Source organism: Mus caroli, chromosome 13, assembly GCF_900094665.2.
Source record: "Mus caroli chromosome 13, CAROLI_EIJ_v1.1, whole genome shotgun sequence".
Taxonomy (NCBI): domain Eukaryota; kingdom Metazoa; phylum Chordata; class Mammalia; order Rodentia; family Muridae; genus Mus; species Mus caroli.
Window position 1 is genome coordinate 50,480,404 of NC_034582.1, and position 16,076 is coordinate 50,496,479.

General features: G+C 40.3%; 1 protein-coding gene across 3 annotated transcripts in view; it reads right to left on the bottom strand.

Annotated features, from left to right (window-relative positions):
- Positions 1-16,076, bottom strand: part of Uimc1 (ubiquitin interaction motif containing 1) — a 68,060-nt gene that overhangs the window by 38,936 nt on the left and 13,048 nt on the right. The window contains exons 3-7 of one of the 3 annotated variants that reach the window (XM_021180058.1): positions 15,612-15,696; positions 7,698-7,822; positions 6,599-6,704; positions 5,560-6,296; positions 173-258 (exon numbers count right to left, since the gene is read on the bottom strand). In XM_021180058.1, coding sequence (XP_021035717.1) covers positions 173-258; positions 5,560-6,296; positions 6,599-6,704; positions 7,698-7,822; positions 15,612-15,696 — 1,139 coding nt within the window. The remainder of the gene's footprint in view (positions 1-172; positions 259-5,559; positions 6,297-6,598; positions 6,705-7,697; positions 7,823-15,611; positions 15,697-16,076) is intronic. The other 2 variants (XM_029468390.1, XM_021180059.2) reach the window with 2 other exon arrangements.

Sequence of the window (16,076 nt, forward strand, 5' to 3'; positions counted from 1 at the left end):
AAAAAAAAAAAAAAAAAGAAAGAAAAAGAAAAATGATTTCCAACCTCCACACATAAAGGAGAGAAAAGTTCCCTGGCCAGTTTTCCATGTATATAATCTTTCAAGAGGTTCCTTTTCCTTCCCCTCATACTGTAGAAAGAGACCTGAGACCCACGGCAGAATACGCCCTCACCTTTGCGTGGTGGGCACAGAGTTGTCTCCTTCAGAACTCTTCAGACCTTCTTCAGAAGTTTCTTCAACAAACAGACCTTGGGAAGACTGGAAAGACACAGGAAACATCTGACTACACAGGAGAACGTACGTTTCCCTTTGTTACTTATTTAGTGCATGTTTACATGGAAACCAGAGGGCAACCCTGGATGCCCTTCCTCAGAAGCTCTAGCCGCCTCTGGTTTTTGTTCGTTTATAACAGAGTCTCGCTCTATGAAGACCAGGCTGGTGCCCAGTTCACAGTGCTCCTCCTCTGGGATTAAAGGCACCACCACCACACTAAGCCATAGCTCCCTTGGGTGTCGCTGTGTTTTGTTTTACATTCATCTCCCTTTGGGGAAGGATACACAAGTCACTGGGGCACATGTGGAAGCCAAAGGACAAGTTGCAAGGGTCAGTTCTCACTTTCCACCATGTGATTTCTGAGGATCAAATTCAGGTCCTTTTTCTTGGTGGTGACAAGCACCTTTATTTTAAAAACACTTCCCTCATTGACCTCACTGACTAAGCTGGATGCTTAGCCCCAAGGTATCCGTCCACCTGTCTCCAACTCTCCAGCCACCACCACACCCAGCCTATTTGACATAGGTTCTAGGGATGGAATTTGCATGACAATCAGTTCCAACTGAATGTTCTCCTCAGCCCAAGTTTCTTTCTCTAAAAATAAAAACAAAATTTAAAAAAATCCAAATTATCACTTAACAGTTAATAATAACAATAAAACAAAGGCCAGCCATAGTAGCCCATGCCTTTTATCCTAGCACTTGGGAAACAGAGGCAGATAGATACCTGGGAGCTCAAGGCTAGCCTTGTCTACATATCAAGCTCCTGGCTAGCCAGAGCTATATAAAGGGCCCTGCCTTAAAACAAAATAATAACCCAGGTATAATGGTACATTAATGCCAGCACTTGGGAGGCAGAGGCAAGCAGATTTCTGTGAGTTCAAGGCTAGTCTGAGTCTACATTGTGAGTCCCATGAAGAAAGCCAGTGATGCCATCTTAAGTGGGCTTCCTGAGGAAGTACCCCGGCTAGGAAGCTTCTTCCAGGGAAAGCTTCTCTGACGACGACTCGGTAACGTGTTCAGGGTTTAACATGTTATCCATACCCTAAGCAAGTTTGGCATCCCTCTATGATTCTAATAAATGATGACATATAAAAGAAGGGGGAAAGAAAGGAGAAGATAAAAAGGAAGAAACCTGAATCTATAATCAAAAGAAAAGTTGTACAGCAGCAACAGGCCAGCAAGATGGCTCAGAGGAAAAGACACTTGCTACCAAGCCTGACAATCCAAGTTCCATCCCTGGGCCTTACGTAGCAAAAGGAGAGAAATAATTCCCCATAGGTTACCCTCTGACCTAAACACACACACACACAACTTTCTAGAAACCCTTGCATTAAAATAACAGCAACAATAAATAATACACCCAACTCTTTAAGTGAAACACTGACACCTAGCGGCCACATAACAGAATTCCGTTGACTTAGGAAAGGAGAGAAGTACCAACCCCAGGTCAAGCAACCGACAGAACTGAGTCCACAGCTGTCTTCTGACCTTCACTCCTGAGTTGTTACAACCGACAGAACTGAGTCCACAGCTGTCTTCTGACCTTCACTCCTGAGTTGTTACAACCTCTCCTCCCCCAGTACATACATACATACATACATACATAAATGTCTTTAAAAGTGTGTTGCTCTTTTTTTAAGTAAAATGCAAAATAACAAAGACAATGTCAACCTCTGGCCTCTAATCTCTAACACGCATGCATATTATGTGTATACACACACACACATACACACACACACACACCAAAAAAACACAAACAAAACAAAAGCATTGCACTAGACATTTTATATAAACTCACTTTTATCCTTACAACTACATAAAGATGGGGCTGAAGAGATGGGTCAAAATTAAGAACACTTGCTGTTCTTGCAGAAGACCGACTCAGCTCTCCACCGACTGACAGCTCACACCCATCCCTAACTTCCTTCTGTATATTACAAAGCATCATATAACTACAAACCCATTATTAAGTATAATTTTTAGAGTATTCTGGGTTCTATTTATTTATTTATTTATTTATTTTCGAGACAAGGTTTCTCTGTGTAGCCCTGGCTGTCCTGGAACTCACTTTGTAGACCAGGCTGGCCTCGAACTCAGAAATCCGCCTGTCTCTGCCTCCCAAGCACTGGGATTAAAGGTGTGTGCCACCACTGCCCGGCTGAGTAGTCTGTTTTATTACTAAAGTTTTTATTACAATTTCTGTTACTAGACCTTGAGTTTTTAGTTTCTCTTGTTACTGTATTTGTTTGGTTTCCTTACAATAAAGATTTATGAAGTGAGAGCTCCTAAAAGTATTCCTATAGTTTTGACTTTTGTGTTTTAGTAATTTTGTATCTTTAGCAAGCCATTTAGTATCAGTTTTTTTTATTAGATATTTTCTTTACATTTCAAATGTTATCCCCTTTCCTGGTTTCCCCTCCGAAAGTCCCCTTCCCTCATACCCCCCCCCTTCCCCTGCTCACCAACCCACCTACTCCTGCTTCCTGGCCCTGGCAGTCCCCTATACTGGGGCATAGCATCTTCACAGGACCAAAGGCCTCTCCTCCCATTGATGCCTGACAAGGCCATCCTCTGCTACATATGCAGCTGGAGCTATGAGTCCCACCATGTGTACTCTTTGGTTGGTGGTTTGGTCCCTGGGAGCTCTGGGGGTACTGATTAGTTCACATTGTTGTTCATCTTATGGGGCTGCAAACCCCTTTTAGTATCAATCTTTACATCTATAAAATGGGAAATAACAATTCCTATTTCTAAATAGTTTAAAGAAAGGTAGAGAAACAAGATACACAATGTCCATACATAATACTATCTAGCCATATTAGAAATAGACTAAGACAGCAATTTAAATGTCCCCAAAAGGAGACTGGGTTCATTAGAAAAAGTCACCAGAGCAAAATTAGAAATATACCATGATGAGAAAGAATAAACTGGGAAACTGTCTTAACTTATATCACAGATTATCTCTGCTAGGATTGTCATGGTGGAGGAAGGAAGCTGACCCCTGCAAGTTGTCTTCTGACCTTGCACACTATGGCATTTGTGCACACAGGACACACACAAAAGAGGGAAGAAAGAGAGAGAGGAAGGAAGGAAGGAAGGAAGGAAGGAAGGAAGGAAGGAAGGAAGGAAGGAAGGAAGACTAAAACACTATATAGAGATTTTTTTCATCTCTATATCAGAAAATATCATTCAGTCTGAATATATCATGCTGGTGCAGGTTTGAGGCGCTAGTATTCATATACCTCTGATGGGAATGCAAGTGTTTGATTTTCTATAGATGACAATTCAGTAATAGTTAACAAAACTGTAATGTAAGCATCTCTAATCCTTGTATCTATAAGAAATTATTCTACGACTATTCAAGGTACTAATACCTTGAATACAGGACTACTTGGCATAGAAAAATATAAGAGACAACTTACATGCTCACCAGCCAGCTACTGAATAAGTTATGATTTATCCAATACCAGTATATCCCATATCTCCAAATAAAGCATGGTGTGTGTGTGTGTATTAAACTGAATATTGTTATAGAATAATCTCAGAATTACTAAACAAAAAAGAACAAAAGAATGTATACAGTAAACTATCATTTGTGTAAATGAAAGGCAGAGAGCTAAAGACATGTCTCAGTGAGCAGTGCTTACCTAGCATGCAGGAAGTCTTGGATGCCATTCCCTGTACTATAGAAAGCACAGGATAAAAATACTTGCCTGTAACCCCAATACTCTGCAGACGGCAGCAAGAGAATCACAAGTTCAAGGTCATCCTTGCTACACAAGTCTGAGGCAAGCCTGGGCTACATGAGAACCTATAGGAACTGAAGTTCCCAGAAAAAAAAAAAAAAAAAAAAAAAAGCTACATCTACACGGAGCACTCTACAAGGCTGTTTAAGTGATCAGAACCTCAGTGACTGTGGAAAGACTATAAGGTTGCATGTCTGGAACCAAATTTTCTTAGCCCCAAAACAGCCATTTATTGATTAGCTGTGTGTGTGAATAAACATTCTTTTGACTATCAGGTAATGGAATATATGAACAGACCCCCAGCTCCCACCAACCCAAAAGCTAAGAACGTCATCAGACAGTATCTGAGGCCTATACAGAGATTCCCTCATTTTCACTGCAATCTACCTGATATTCTCACCAACGTTATTTGAAAAATAATTTCTTTTTAAATATATTTGTAGTATTTTTAATTGTGTAAAGGTGTGTGTCGACATGAGGATAGATGCACACTGAGTGCTGGTATCCTCAGAAAACAGAGGCATTCCATCACCCGGATGAAGCGAGTCACAGACGGCTGTGAAATGGGAGTCACACCCTGGTCCTCGGGAAAAGCAGCAAGTGCTCTAACCCGCTGAGCCCTCTCTCCAGCCCCTGAGAAGTGTTTTTAGCTATAACTTTCTTTGTGCATTTACTATAAAACTGATACCTTGCTGGAACATGTAATTTGGGATAACCTAAATCTGTGTTCCCAGCTTATATCAATTCATATATGGCTACAGAATAAATTAATTCTTACGCCTTCTGAGATGAGAGCTGTGCTTTTCACATTGACACTTGTCAAAAAAAAAAATGGGGAAAAGAATATATATTTTTTATATTACATAAAATATCATGGAAGGATACGCTAAAAATTAGTAGCATGGATTGAATCCAAAGAGGGGAAATGTCTGGCTAGAAGGTGTAGCTGAAAGACAAATATATATTTTTAATTTGCATTTCCTTGAATATTTTAAAACATCGTCTGTAGAAAAACATTTTAAAAATAAAAAGTTTGGAAATGAAAATATGGTATACACTAACAAGATGAAATAATGTGTTGATGTATATCGGATAAGTAGAGAAAGATTTCTGGTAAATTATAAAGTAAAAGAAATGAACAAAGTTTGTGCAGAAGAGTCTCCATTTTGCTTAAAACTGAAAATAAAAATAAAAATGTGTTTTATAGGTATAGAAATGGTGATGATTGCCTTTCGGTGGTTGGAGAGCAGAAAACTATTGGGTTTTTTTTGTTTGTTTGTTTGTTTTTGAGACAAGATCTCACAATGTAGCCTAGGCTGGCCAGACTGCTTCACCCTCCTGAGTGCTAGGATTATAGGTATACTACCATACCAAGGTCCTTTTCTTTTCTCTTTTTTTTTTTTTTTGACTTTTCTTATTTTATATAGTGATCATATATTATTTTAATAAGCAGATAGAGGGAAAGACCACAAAAAATAGTTAATTATTATTTTAGCTGTAAATAAATGATCCTTAATTACAACACCACTGACCCTTACCTGACCACGACTGGTTGTTGGTTCTTCCTCCAACAAAAGTTTCTGTTTCAAGCTTTTAATTGGACTTTTTTGAAAATCCTTGGTTTCTGAGTGCCAGACAGATGCCCTAGATTCCTGCCTTTCCTCTTTGGCTTCATCTCCCATATCTTCTGAGATGCCTTCATTTTTGTCACTAGTCTGATCTTCTTGGCCACATTCATTCTGGATCAGAAAAGGAGGTCTAGGTAACACTGGTTCCCCAAACCCTCTTTTTTTAATAAGCTGTCTCTGAGCCATTTTCAGGCTCTTCTGATAAACCTCTAACTGGCAGAGAATGACATTGGTGTATTGATTGGGATCTACTCCAGCAGGGCAGAATGGAATACCCCAGTAGTAGTGCACAGTGCCCCCAGTGTCCTGGAGACCTTTTGTGTCTGCTGGGATAGGAAGGCATTGCCTAGACGTGTCCCCCCTACCCTGGACAGCTTTGGAAAAAGCATAACCACTCCCAGTACTTTCCTGTGGCTTCCCACACTGTGTGTGCTCAGCCAAGTGGCCAGTACATCTGTCAAAACATTTAACGTTCTCATTCTCAAACACTGGCTGGCTTGACTGGTCCCAGCTTCCTGAGCTGCCAGAGACCGGCTCCTCTTCAGTGTTTTCATTGTGGTCCCAGGGCTCCTTTCTTTGCTCAGCCTCGTTTCCCTGACTGACATGTGAGCCTTTACACAGTGATGGAGGTACCAGCTGCCATACGCCTGTAGGTATTTGAGAAAAAGTAGGGCTAAGGACAAATTTGTTTTGAATGAAGACAGCTTGGTAAGCTATCACTTATCGAGAATTACAAAATGTGGCTATGAAAAGCCGTTCTTTGGCTTTAGCCAAGAGTGTTCTTTCCTTGGAGATAAAAGTATGTTTGTTGAATATTAATAAAATTTCAACTATTTCTGTTTGGACTTCTTCAATATCATAACAAGGATTTGGGGCATCTCTATCTCTACTCTCAGCAGAAGTGATATAGTTATACTTGATGAGTAGGAGTCAGAACAGGAAGACATGCCTTCAGTGGTCGCAGAGTCTTTGGTGTTCTCTTGATGGGAATGTGAAGATGGTCCAGTAGCCAGAGGCCGAGATCTGGTAGCAGAAGCAGCAGAAGACCAGCAACTCTGAAACAAGTGATCCCATACCAGACCAGGTTTATTTTTAAAATAGCTGTATATGAAGAGTCACAGGAAGGACAAAAATAGGAGGCCACTGTCCCTAGGAGTTTCTCCTCTTCAGATATAGCTGCTCGATTCAAATGTATTCCCCAATGTAAAGTGAATACCTATATATATTTACTATACTCTTCCTAATATGGAGGGTATATAGTATATAGAATGGTTAGGTTAGAGATATATATTCACATGGTGATATATGCCTCTAGTCCTAAGCTTTTCAGAAGGCTGAAGTCAGGGACTACTTGAACTTCCTTCTAGGAGGCTCAAACAAACAAGCTAACAAGCAAAGAGAATCAAGGATTGCTCAGAATCTGCCACTGGCAAGTATCCTTATATTGTTTAATTTCTATTAAATATATTCACGTCATAATTTAATATTTTTTTCTGGTTTTGTTTGTTGTTGATTTGGTTTGGTTTTGGTTTTTGAGACAGGACTTCTCTGTGTAGCCCTGGCTGCTCTGGAACTTGCCCTTAGACCAGGCTGGCCTCAAACTCAGAGATGTAACTGCCTCTGCCTTTTGAGCTCTGCCTGGGATTAAAGGCATTGTAACCACCACCTAGCTATTTATTTTTAAACTGCCCACTCTTTCTCTCATTTTCTTTGCTGTCCCCACAAATGAGGGGGGAGGGGTGAACATCTGACCCCGGAGCTTTGGGGATTTGGGGTATTCTACAACCCTTCAGAAGCTCTATGATTCTTTTAAGCCACTGACTGAAAAATCTGTGAAGCAGAATCAAACTCATATGGCAACAAAAGCACTCCACCCAGATTAATCAGCAACATGGACTTTAAACAAAAAAAAAAAAAAGGAGTGAGATTTTTTTATTAACTGAAAACCCTATAAACTACCAAAGCTCATTTCTCATACAACTACATCAACCAATAAATAACTGAGAACATTATTAATAAACCCCACAAACTTCCAACAGCATATTTACATTCAGGCTTTCAGCAATGGCTTTCCGCAAGAGCTCCTCTTCTTTCTCCTCCTGGTTGTTCACCTCCCTAGCTTCCTGCTCACTCATCTTGAGAGCCAAAGCAAATTGTTCGTCTTCTGACATGTCTGTAAGAGTGTAAAGAAGGAGAGAATACCACAAACACCAAATTAGCATGAAGGCAAAAAAGCAGAATCATTAAACTGTCAACTGATAATACTATAAACCATACAGTATGATTTGTACTCTAATAAGGAAGTCACATAAGGTAAGGTGTGGTCAGGATCATTAGTAGCCCCCAAGCATTGGAGGCACACATCTTTATAAACCCTGCACTCTGGAGGCAGAGGCAGGCAGATCTCTGTGAGTTTGAAGCCAGCCTGGTCTACAGAATGAGTTCCAGGACAGGCAAGGATACACACAAAAGCCCTATCGGGAAAGACCAAAACAAACACATTAGTAGCAGTTATAAGAACCATGGGTTGACTAGAGCATAAGCCCCCACAAAGGCATAGTGCTAGCCTATAGTGTTCATTATTGCATCTCTGGCACATGAGAGAGTCTGTCAATCAGTAACTGTTACATAAATAAACAAAAACCATTACAGAGCTCTTTTTGCTAAATACCACACTGCTTTATGCTGAACATTTAACCAGAACAATTTTACTCTTCAGAATCTTTGTGTATTTATGATGGGTCTGATGTAGTCCAGGCTGGCCTTGAGGATGAACCTGAATTTCTGCCTCTAGTTACACTAGGATTATAGCACACATCACCTACTTTATATAGTGATAGAGATTCAACCAGGGCTTCTTTCATGCTAAGCTAAACCACATATATCTCCAGATCTCAAAATCTTCTAATTTATTCAACTTAACAAATCCTTAGTTGTTATTTATTTATTGTTTTCAACTAACAGCAACTGTAGTATACCAGAGAAATGGCTGATTCCAAGTCTAGGTCATGAAATTTCCAAGATAAGCTAAAATACTTTTTATAACAGTTAGCAAAGAATCTATCATACATTCCTAGTATTGTATTAAAAGAACTTAGTAACAAAGTTGGAAAACAAAAACTACTGGCTTAAAATTGAACTGGAATACATTGCATCATCCTTATCGATTAAAACATAGCAAATGCCGGGCGTTGGTGGTGCACGCCTTTAATTCCAGCACTGGGGAGGCAGAGGCAGGCGGATTTCTGAGGCCAGCCTGGTCTACAAAGTGAGTTCCAGGATAGCCAGGGCTATACAGAGAAACCCTTGTCTCAAAAAAAAAAAAAAAAAAAGAGAGAGAGAGAGAGAGAGAGAGAAAGAAAAGAAAAACATAGCAAACATCCCCAAATATTCTCATTCAATGCCTTCAACATAAGGAAACATGAATTAAGTTGGATGAGTTATGTCTTCAGCAGTATAATCATCTTATGCTCTGGTGGAGAGCTCTATACCTACCCTCACAAGGACAGCCCTAGTTAAAAATCAATCTATCTCTGTGATGGTTATTCTTGGTTGTCAACCTGACTACATCTGGAATTAATTACAAACCCAAACAGCTAGTTGTGAGTGATATTTTAGTTAACTGGATCATTTGCGGTAGGAAGACACATCTTAAATCCAGATTATTTGGGGTCAGAAGACCTGGCCTAAATCTGGGCCACGCCCTCTCATGGCAGCCTACATAAAAGACATGGAAGAAGGGAGCTTTTGCCTTCGGCCTGCTTTTCTCACGGCCAAGCTATAACCTGCTGCTGAGGCAGGTATTAGAGCCTTCTTTGGGATTCTGATGAGTACTAAAGATTAGCTGAGACATCCAGACTCACAGACTGAAAGACGATTGGATTCTTGGACTTTCCATTGGAGACACTGTTAAGACTAGTTGAACCACAGCCATAATCCACTCTAATAAATCCTATACTTGTGTACACACACACACACACACACACATATTCATTCTACCAGTTCTGTTCCTCTAGAGAACCCCAACTAATATAGTCACAAAACAAAATAAAAAACAAAAGTCATGGAAGCAGGAGAGGAATTTATAGAGAAAGCAGAATTGATGAGAGTCAAGGATAAGAGAAGTAGGAGTGAATATGATCAGATTGCACATCATATACATGAGTGAAATTGTCAAAAATAAATTTAAATTTAAAATGCTGCAATAAAATTTATCTCCAAAGATGATCTTAACATGTTAAGTTGATGTTCTATTTGCTCCCATAGGCACATAAGGGCAGACAGTAAAAGATGCATACATACACAGGTACCCCCATAGATACATTATGTTTCAAATCAGTTCTTAAATATCCTCCTTTTAAATCTAAGCAATCAAGACAATCTACCAGATACCAAAGGAAAACCTTTAGTATGAAGATCTAAAATCTGAAAATGTAAAAAAGTAGTAACAAAAAATACTAATAATTAATATCCTCCAGAAATAAGATATTGGACACTAGATATCTGAACACACTCAGGATTCCATAAATAAAAAAAGAACACTAGAGAACTACTAAGAAATTCTGAGATTGGCTAGGCTTGATAGCTCATGCCTTTAATGTCCCAGCACTCGAGAGGCAGATGCAGAGGCAGGCAGGTATTTTTGAGTTCCAGGCCAGCCTGATCTATAAAGCAAGTCCAGAATAGCCAGAGCTCTGTAACAGAAATACCCTCAAAAACCAAAACCAAAAAGGAAATTAAAAAAAAAAGAAAAAATCTCTGAAATGAATGAAAATGAAGATATGCATTTTTCAAAACCTATGAGGAAAGCTAAAGTTAGCGATTATACAGCCAAATGTGTGGGTATAGAATGCTCGTGTGAAAGAAAGAGAAACCAAATGTGTGGGTATAGAGTGCTCGTGTGAAAGAAAGAGAAACCAAATGTGTGGGTATAGAGTGCTCGTGTGAAAGAAAGATAAAGATGTAGCTTAGCTGGTACAGAGCTTACTTACAGGAAGCCTTGGGTTCAATTTCAAGCAATGGTGGTATTTTTACATTGTGTTTACTTCTTTATGAGTCTTTGCAAGTTTCATTCACATCATGCACCCTAGTCCCACTCATCTTACCATCCCTCATATCTGCCTTTTCCTCTTGCAACCTCTCCCCCAAATAAAAAGCAAACAAGCATAGAAACCATCTCATCATGGAAGCTGTAGTGTGTTATAGTGGTCCACATATATCCCTCTGTCCATACATCTTCACTTGCAAATGTTCATTGCACTGACTCACTGTTCTGTTTTGAGGTGTCTGACTTCTGTAACACAGTCAATATTGGATCCGCTCAGGACTCCTCCCGGTTATCCTGTTGTTACCTTATGTCATGGAGATCCTACAGCTTTGGATGAACTGGCCCTTTTGTGAGTCCCAACTGTCCACATATGATAGAGATTTCGGGGTGGGTCAACTCAGAGCCCTGGATATGGGTCTGTGTAGTGGCTATGCTGGTCACCCTGCCAGGTTCTCCCTTATCCACACCACCAGGGCAAGCTCTCCAGCACTGCTCCCACTAAGCCACCCAATCCCACCACAGGCAGGAGGCAGGGGCAGCTCTCCTGCTCTGTCCTCTTGCCCTCCTGCTCTCAGGGTTGCTCACATACACACCACACCTCTAGAGCCAGCTCCACTGTGCTGCCCAGTCAAGGCACAGGGCCCACTCTCGCAAGTGCTGCAGCTTGGGAGGGGCTGGGCCAGCTCTCACACTCTTGGGGCCCGCTCACCTGTGCCTTCACCTTCATCTACATTTTTTTTAAGATTTATTTATTTCTATATCTAAGTACACTGCAGCTGCCTTCAGATGCACAATGAAGAGGGCGTCAGATCACATTAAGGATGCCCCCTTCATCTACATTCTTAAGAAATAGCAGTCTGTATTTTTCTTGTGGTATCTCCCATGGTCTTGGTATCACACTTAAGAAATAAGTTGGGTAGCATTCTCTCATAATCTAATATATGTAGACACTTATGAAGAACTACTAATATTTCACTCTCTTTGACAAAGATGACTCATGAAGCTATCAAACCTGTCTTTTTGTTTATAGATACTTTTTGTCATAGCTGTTTGTTAATTCAATTTTTTATTATATTGGTTGTACTTTAATTTCTACTTCTTGAGTCGGTTTTGGTTTGTGTCTTCTTAAGAATTTATCCATGAAGTTCAAGTTATCTATTTTCTTGGTATATGCTTTTTCATACTCTTTTCCTTATATACAACTTAGCTCTCTTTCCTGTTCTTTATTTTATTTTGAAGTATAATTCAGTTTATTTTATATGGTTGTGCTTGTTGTCAACATAAGCAAGAGTTATCTGGAAGAGAGAACTTCACAGAGTAATTCCCTCCATCAGATTAGCTTATAAGCATTGTCTTGATTAATGATTGATGTGAGAGGCCCTGGCCCACTCTAGATGGTGCCAGCTTAGACAGGCATCCCATGTAAAACAACAAGAGGAGCAAGCCATGGGAAGACAGACAGTAAGCAGCAGTCCTCCACAGTCTGCTACCAGTGCTGGCTTCCAAGTTCCTGCTTGAGCTTCTGATCTAACTTCCCTCAATGACAGACTGTGATATGAAAGTGCAAACCAAATAAATCCTTTCTTTTCTCAAAGATGCTTTTGGTCATGGTGTTTATCACAACAATAGAAATAGTATAAGGTACAATAACAAGTTCAGAGATTGTGCTCCAATGTTGGAAGCCATTTCATATGCTTCTGTGATAGCCTGCCTGTCAGGCAGTCAAGGCAGGTCAGGGTCTGCTGGCAGATTTCCTGGCCTGATGATACATGGAACACTTAAGGGGATACACTTGAGGCTCAAGGCAACGGACAGAATGTTCTATTAATCTTGGTGGAAGGAACAGGGAGGCCTCCAGGTAGGAACAGATATCCTGTGTGTACATCAGCCATCGTCTCTCCTAGCTTGTGACTTTGTTTCCCACAGCACTATAAAGTATAATAAGGCTACGAAAAGGAAACTCGAGGCTGGTGTGGTATTGACCTGCAGCCCTCCCGATTTCTAACTTTTGTCTCTGAGTCTTTGAAGTGGAAGGTTAAGGGTTCTTTGGAGTCAGCTGTGTTGCATGGTGTTTTGCTGGGGCAAACACATGAAGGAGTATTTTCCTGAAGAGGACACAGGTCAAAAACTAAGGCAGACTCATGGAGGAAGGTTTCACTGGAGCAGACACAGGACAAAGGATGTTCTGCTAAAGCAAACATGTGAAAGGGCAAGTGATGAAGGAATCTTTGCTAACAACAATTATGTATTGGTCTGCCTTACATTGCATATTTGCACTCCATTTGTACTAGGGCAAGGCACGTGGAGGACACATGATGTTTGGAGGGTATAAATAGGAGTAACGGAGACACTGCTTGGCTTGCTGGTACAGCTAGCTGTGTAATGTTTATGGGACTTCCTTCACTGATCTTCACTTCCCTGAGAAAGGCACAGCTGAGAACTTCTGGTGTTCCTCCTGGTTCCTACTGATGACTCAAGCCGAGGCTGAGGCCTGGCTGTCTCTGCTAGGTAGTGCTATCACTGCTGATTCCTGTTTGCTAACCCAACTCTACCGAACTGGACTGGGGTGTACCTGTAAAGTGTTTGCCAGTGGTTCAAGCTGCCTGCTAACCTGTAAAGTGAACTGCCAATTTCTAGATAACATAGATGGGAGTCTCTCCAAAGAACCTTTCTAAACAGGTCCACTTCTCCACCCCACAACCCCTGTATCCTTTTTTTTTTTTTAAAGACTTATTTATTTATTATATGTAAGTACACTGTAGCTGTCTTCAGACACTCCAGAAGAGGGCGCCAGGTCTTGTTGCGGATGGTTGTGAGCCACCATGTGGTTGCTGGGATTTGAACTCTGGACCTTTGGAGGAGCAGTCGGGTGCTCTTACCCACTGAGCCATCTCACCAGCCCCCCCTGTATCCTTTCTTTTCCACTACCTCTGGTGGGTGGTGGGCTACAAGGGAGGTTAACGTGTTTAAGATCATTAAAAATAGTTTTTGAAAAAATTAAAGATACAAGTCTTCTTTCCTATAATCGTCTTTCCTATAATAATCCTCACTCCCCCCTCAGAGGACTCGACTTCATACCAACAAGTCTAGTGTATTCCAAATACAGTAATGAAAAACTGTAGCTTAAAAATAGGAATGGAGCCAGGCGGTGGTGGAGGCACACACCTTTAATCCCAGCACTTGGGAGGCAGAGGCAGGTGGATTTCTGAGTTCGAGGCCAGCCTGGTCTACAGAGTGAGTTCCAGGACAGCCAGGGCTATACAGAGAAACCCTNTCTCGAANAAAAAAAAAAAAAAAAAAAAAAAGGAATGACTTGATTTTCATCAACTCCTTAGAGTTGAAACTAACATCTCTTTCTTATGTCCAGAGGTATAAGAGATTGCAGGCTGTGATTCTTGGACAGCAATACACTGCAAAAAAGTCCCCTTTAAGTCGTTTAATTAGGACCAATAATAGTTTTCCTTAGTTTCATAAAAAAGTAGCTGCTCACAAATGTAAGTACTTCCAAACATGGACAGGAGCATACACAACAGTTTTTATATTTCAGATTATATTCCCAAGATATCTCTAGAGCACACAAGACAGAAAGATGGTTGGTCCTAGCCCAGCCTGTACCATAATAGGTGAGAATCTGCCTGGAATCCTGGGTGTCTAGTGCTGTCTTACTTGGTTCTCAGGAAGGCATTCCCTTGCAGTTCTATGACTTTTAATTGCAACTCTTCACTCACACAATATCAGCTCCTTCTCATCAAGCTTGAATCAGAGAACTGCTCATGGAAGCCAGTCTTCAGCTCTTTAACTTGGAAAATGTAGTTTTTGTCATCACTTTTATTCTTAGAAACAAATTTTAGCACTGAAAAATGGCTCAGATTTTTCCTTTTCAAATGGGTTTCCCAAAGATATACTTTTACCAGGAATTAGTAATCTGAATTCTATATCTGTGCAACTACTTAAGGATGCCCTTGCCAAGAACTATCCAATACATTTTTAGATAGTTCAATCAAAAGCCCAAACTTCTGGCCCCATTTCTGTTTATGAGCTGAAACATAGTTCCCAACAAAAGGCAAAAACAAGTCAGTTCCACCTAAAGGTTCATAAAATTATTTTAGCATCAATACTACATCTCAGCCAGCCTGCTGCACACCTAACTCTCTAGTCAAAGAACAGAACTTGCTGTGGTTCAAGGCAGGGAAATGTATCCAGATATGTAGTGGAGCCAATCTGAGCCACTCGTTATATGGCTAGAGATATGATTTAAACTCTGACAGTGACAGGCACAGGCTTAAGCTGAGTCTTGACAAAGCCCTGCCACTGTGGATTTCAGCTTTGCAATAAGTTGTAAAAACACCACCCATGGGAAAATTGCTCATCTAAGCCAACACCAATTTTGACCAGTCCACATTAAACTTAAATTTTTTGTCAGCATAAAAGAGTAAATCATCACCCATCATGCCTTTTGCTGAAAAACAGAGGTCAGCTGAAAGCTGCACTGTCTTCTAAAATTTACACAGCAAGAAAAGGGGGCTAAACAAATGAGTCAATGGTCAAGAGCACGTGCTGCTCTCACAGGGCGCCTGAGTTATGTTCCCAACATTACACAGCAGCTCAGAAGCATGTGTACCTTCAGTTCCAGGAGAACTAACTCTTTCGGTACCAGGCACTTACCAGCACTCACACACATAGCATACAATGTTTAAGAGGTGGGTAGAGAATCCAGAGCTCTAGGAAGGGTGCCTAGCTGTGAAGTCACATTTATAATTTCAATAGTCCTCCTCTAGGAAGGCTTAAAGTAACTCTCTAAGAAATTTTCAAAAGTTGAAAGATTCAGACCAGAGAGGAAGCATATATACCCCTAGAGATTTCTCGTCTCCTAATGAAAACACTGTATCAATTCAATTAGAAAATGAAAACTTACGTGCAACTTTTCTTTTAGCCAAACACTTTGATCTGTTCGACTGTTTTGTCTTCGTTTTCTGCAATCCATTCTCCTCTTTTGTTTCCTGTTATAAACAAAAAATAAGATCAGAGTAGGTGACATTAAAAGTAATAATTTTTCTATTTCTTCTATATTTCCTTTTGGTTAGTAGAAACCTGTGAATTATCAGTGATAACTAATAATGGTATGCATAAGACATAAGAAGGTCCTTTTCTCAATTAAAAAAAGGCATGCATCTAGAACCAATTAGACCATAAAAATAGAAATGTATAATATACTAACATGATTAACTATCATGTTCACAGAAATACATAAAAACTGGCCAATATTCGAAACACTAGTAGACATCCACCCAAGATCAGAGGCATTTGATTCAGTAAGTGTTTGAATCCAATATAGTCATTTATTGTAAATCATTCTTTGGTCACTGGTTGGTTGATGAAA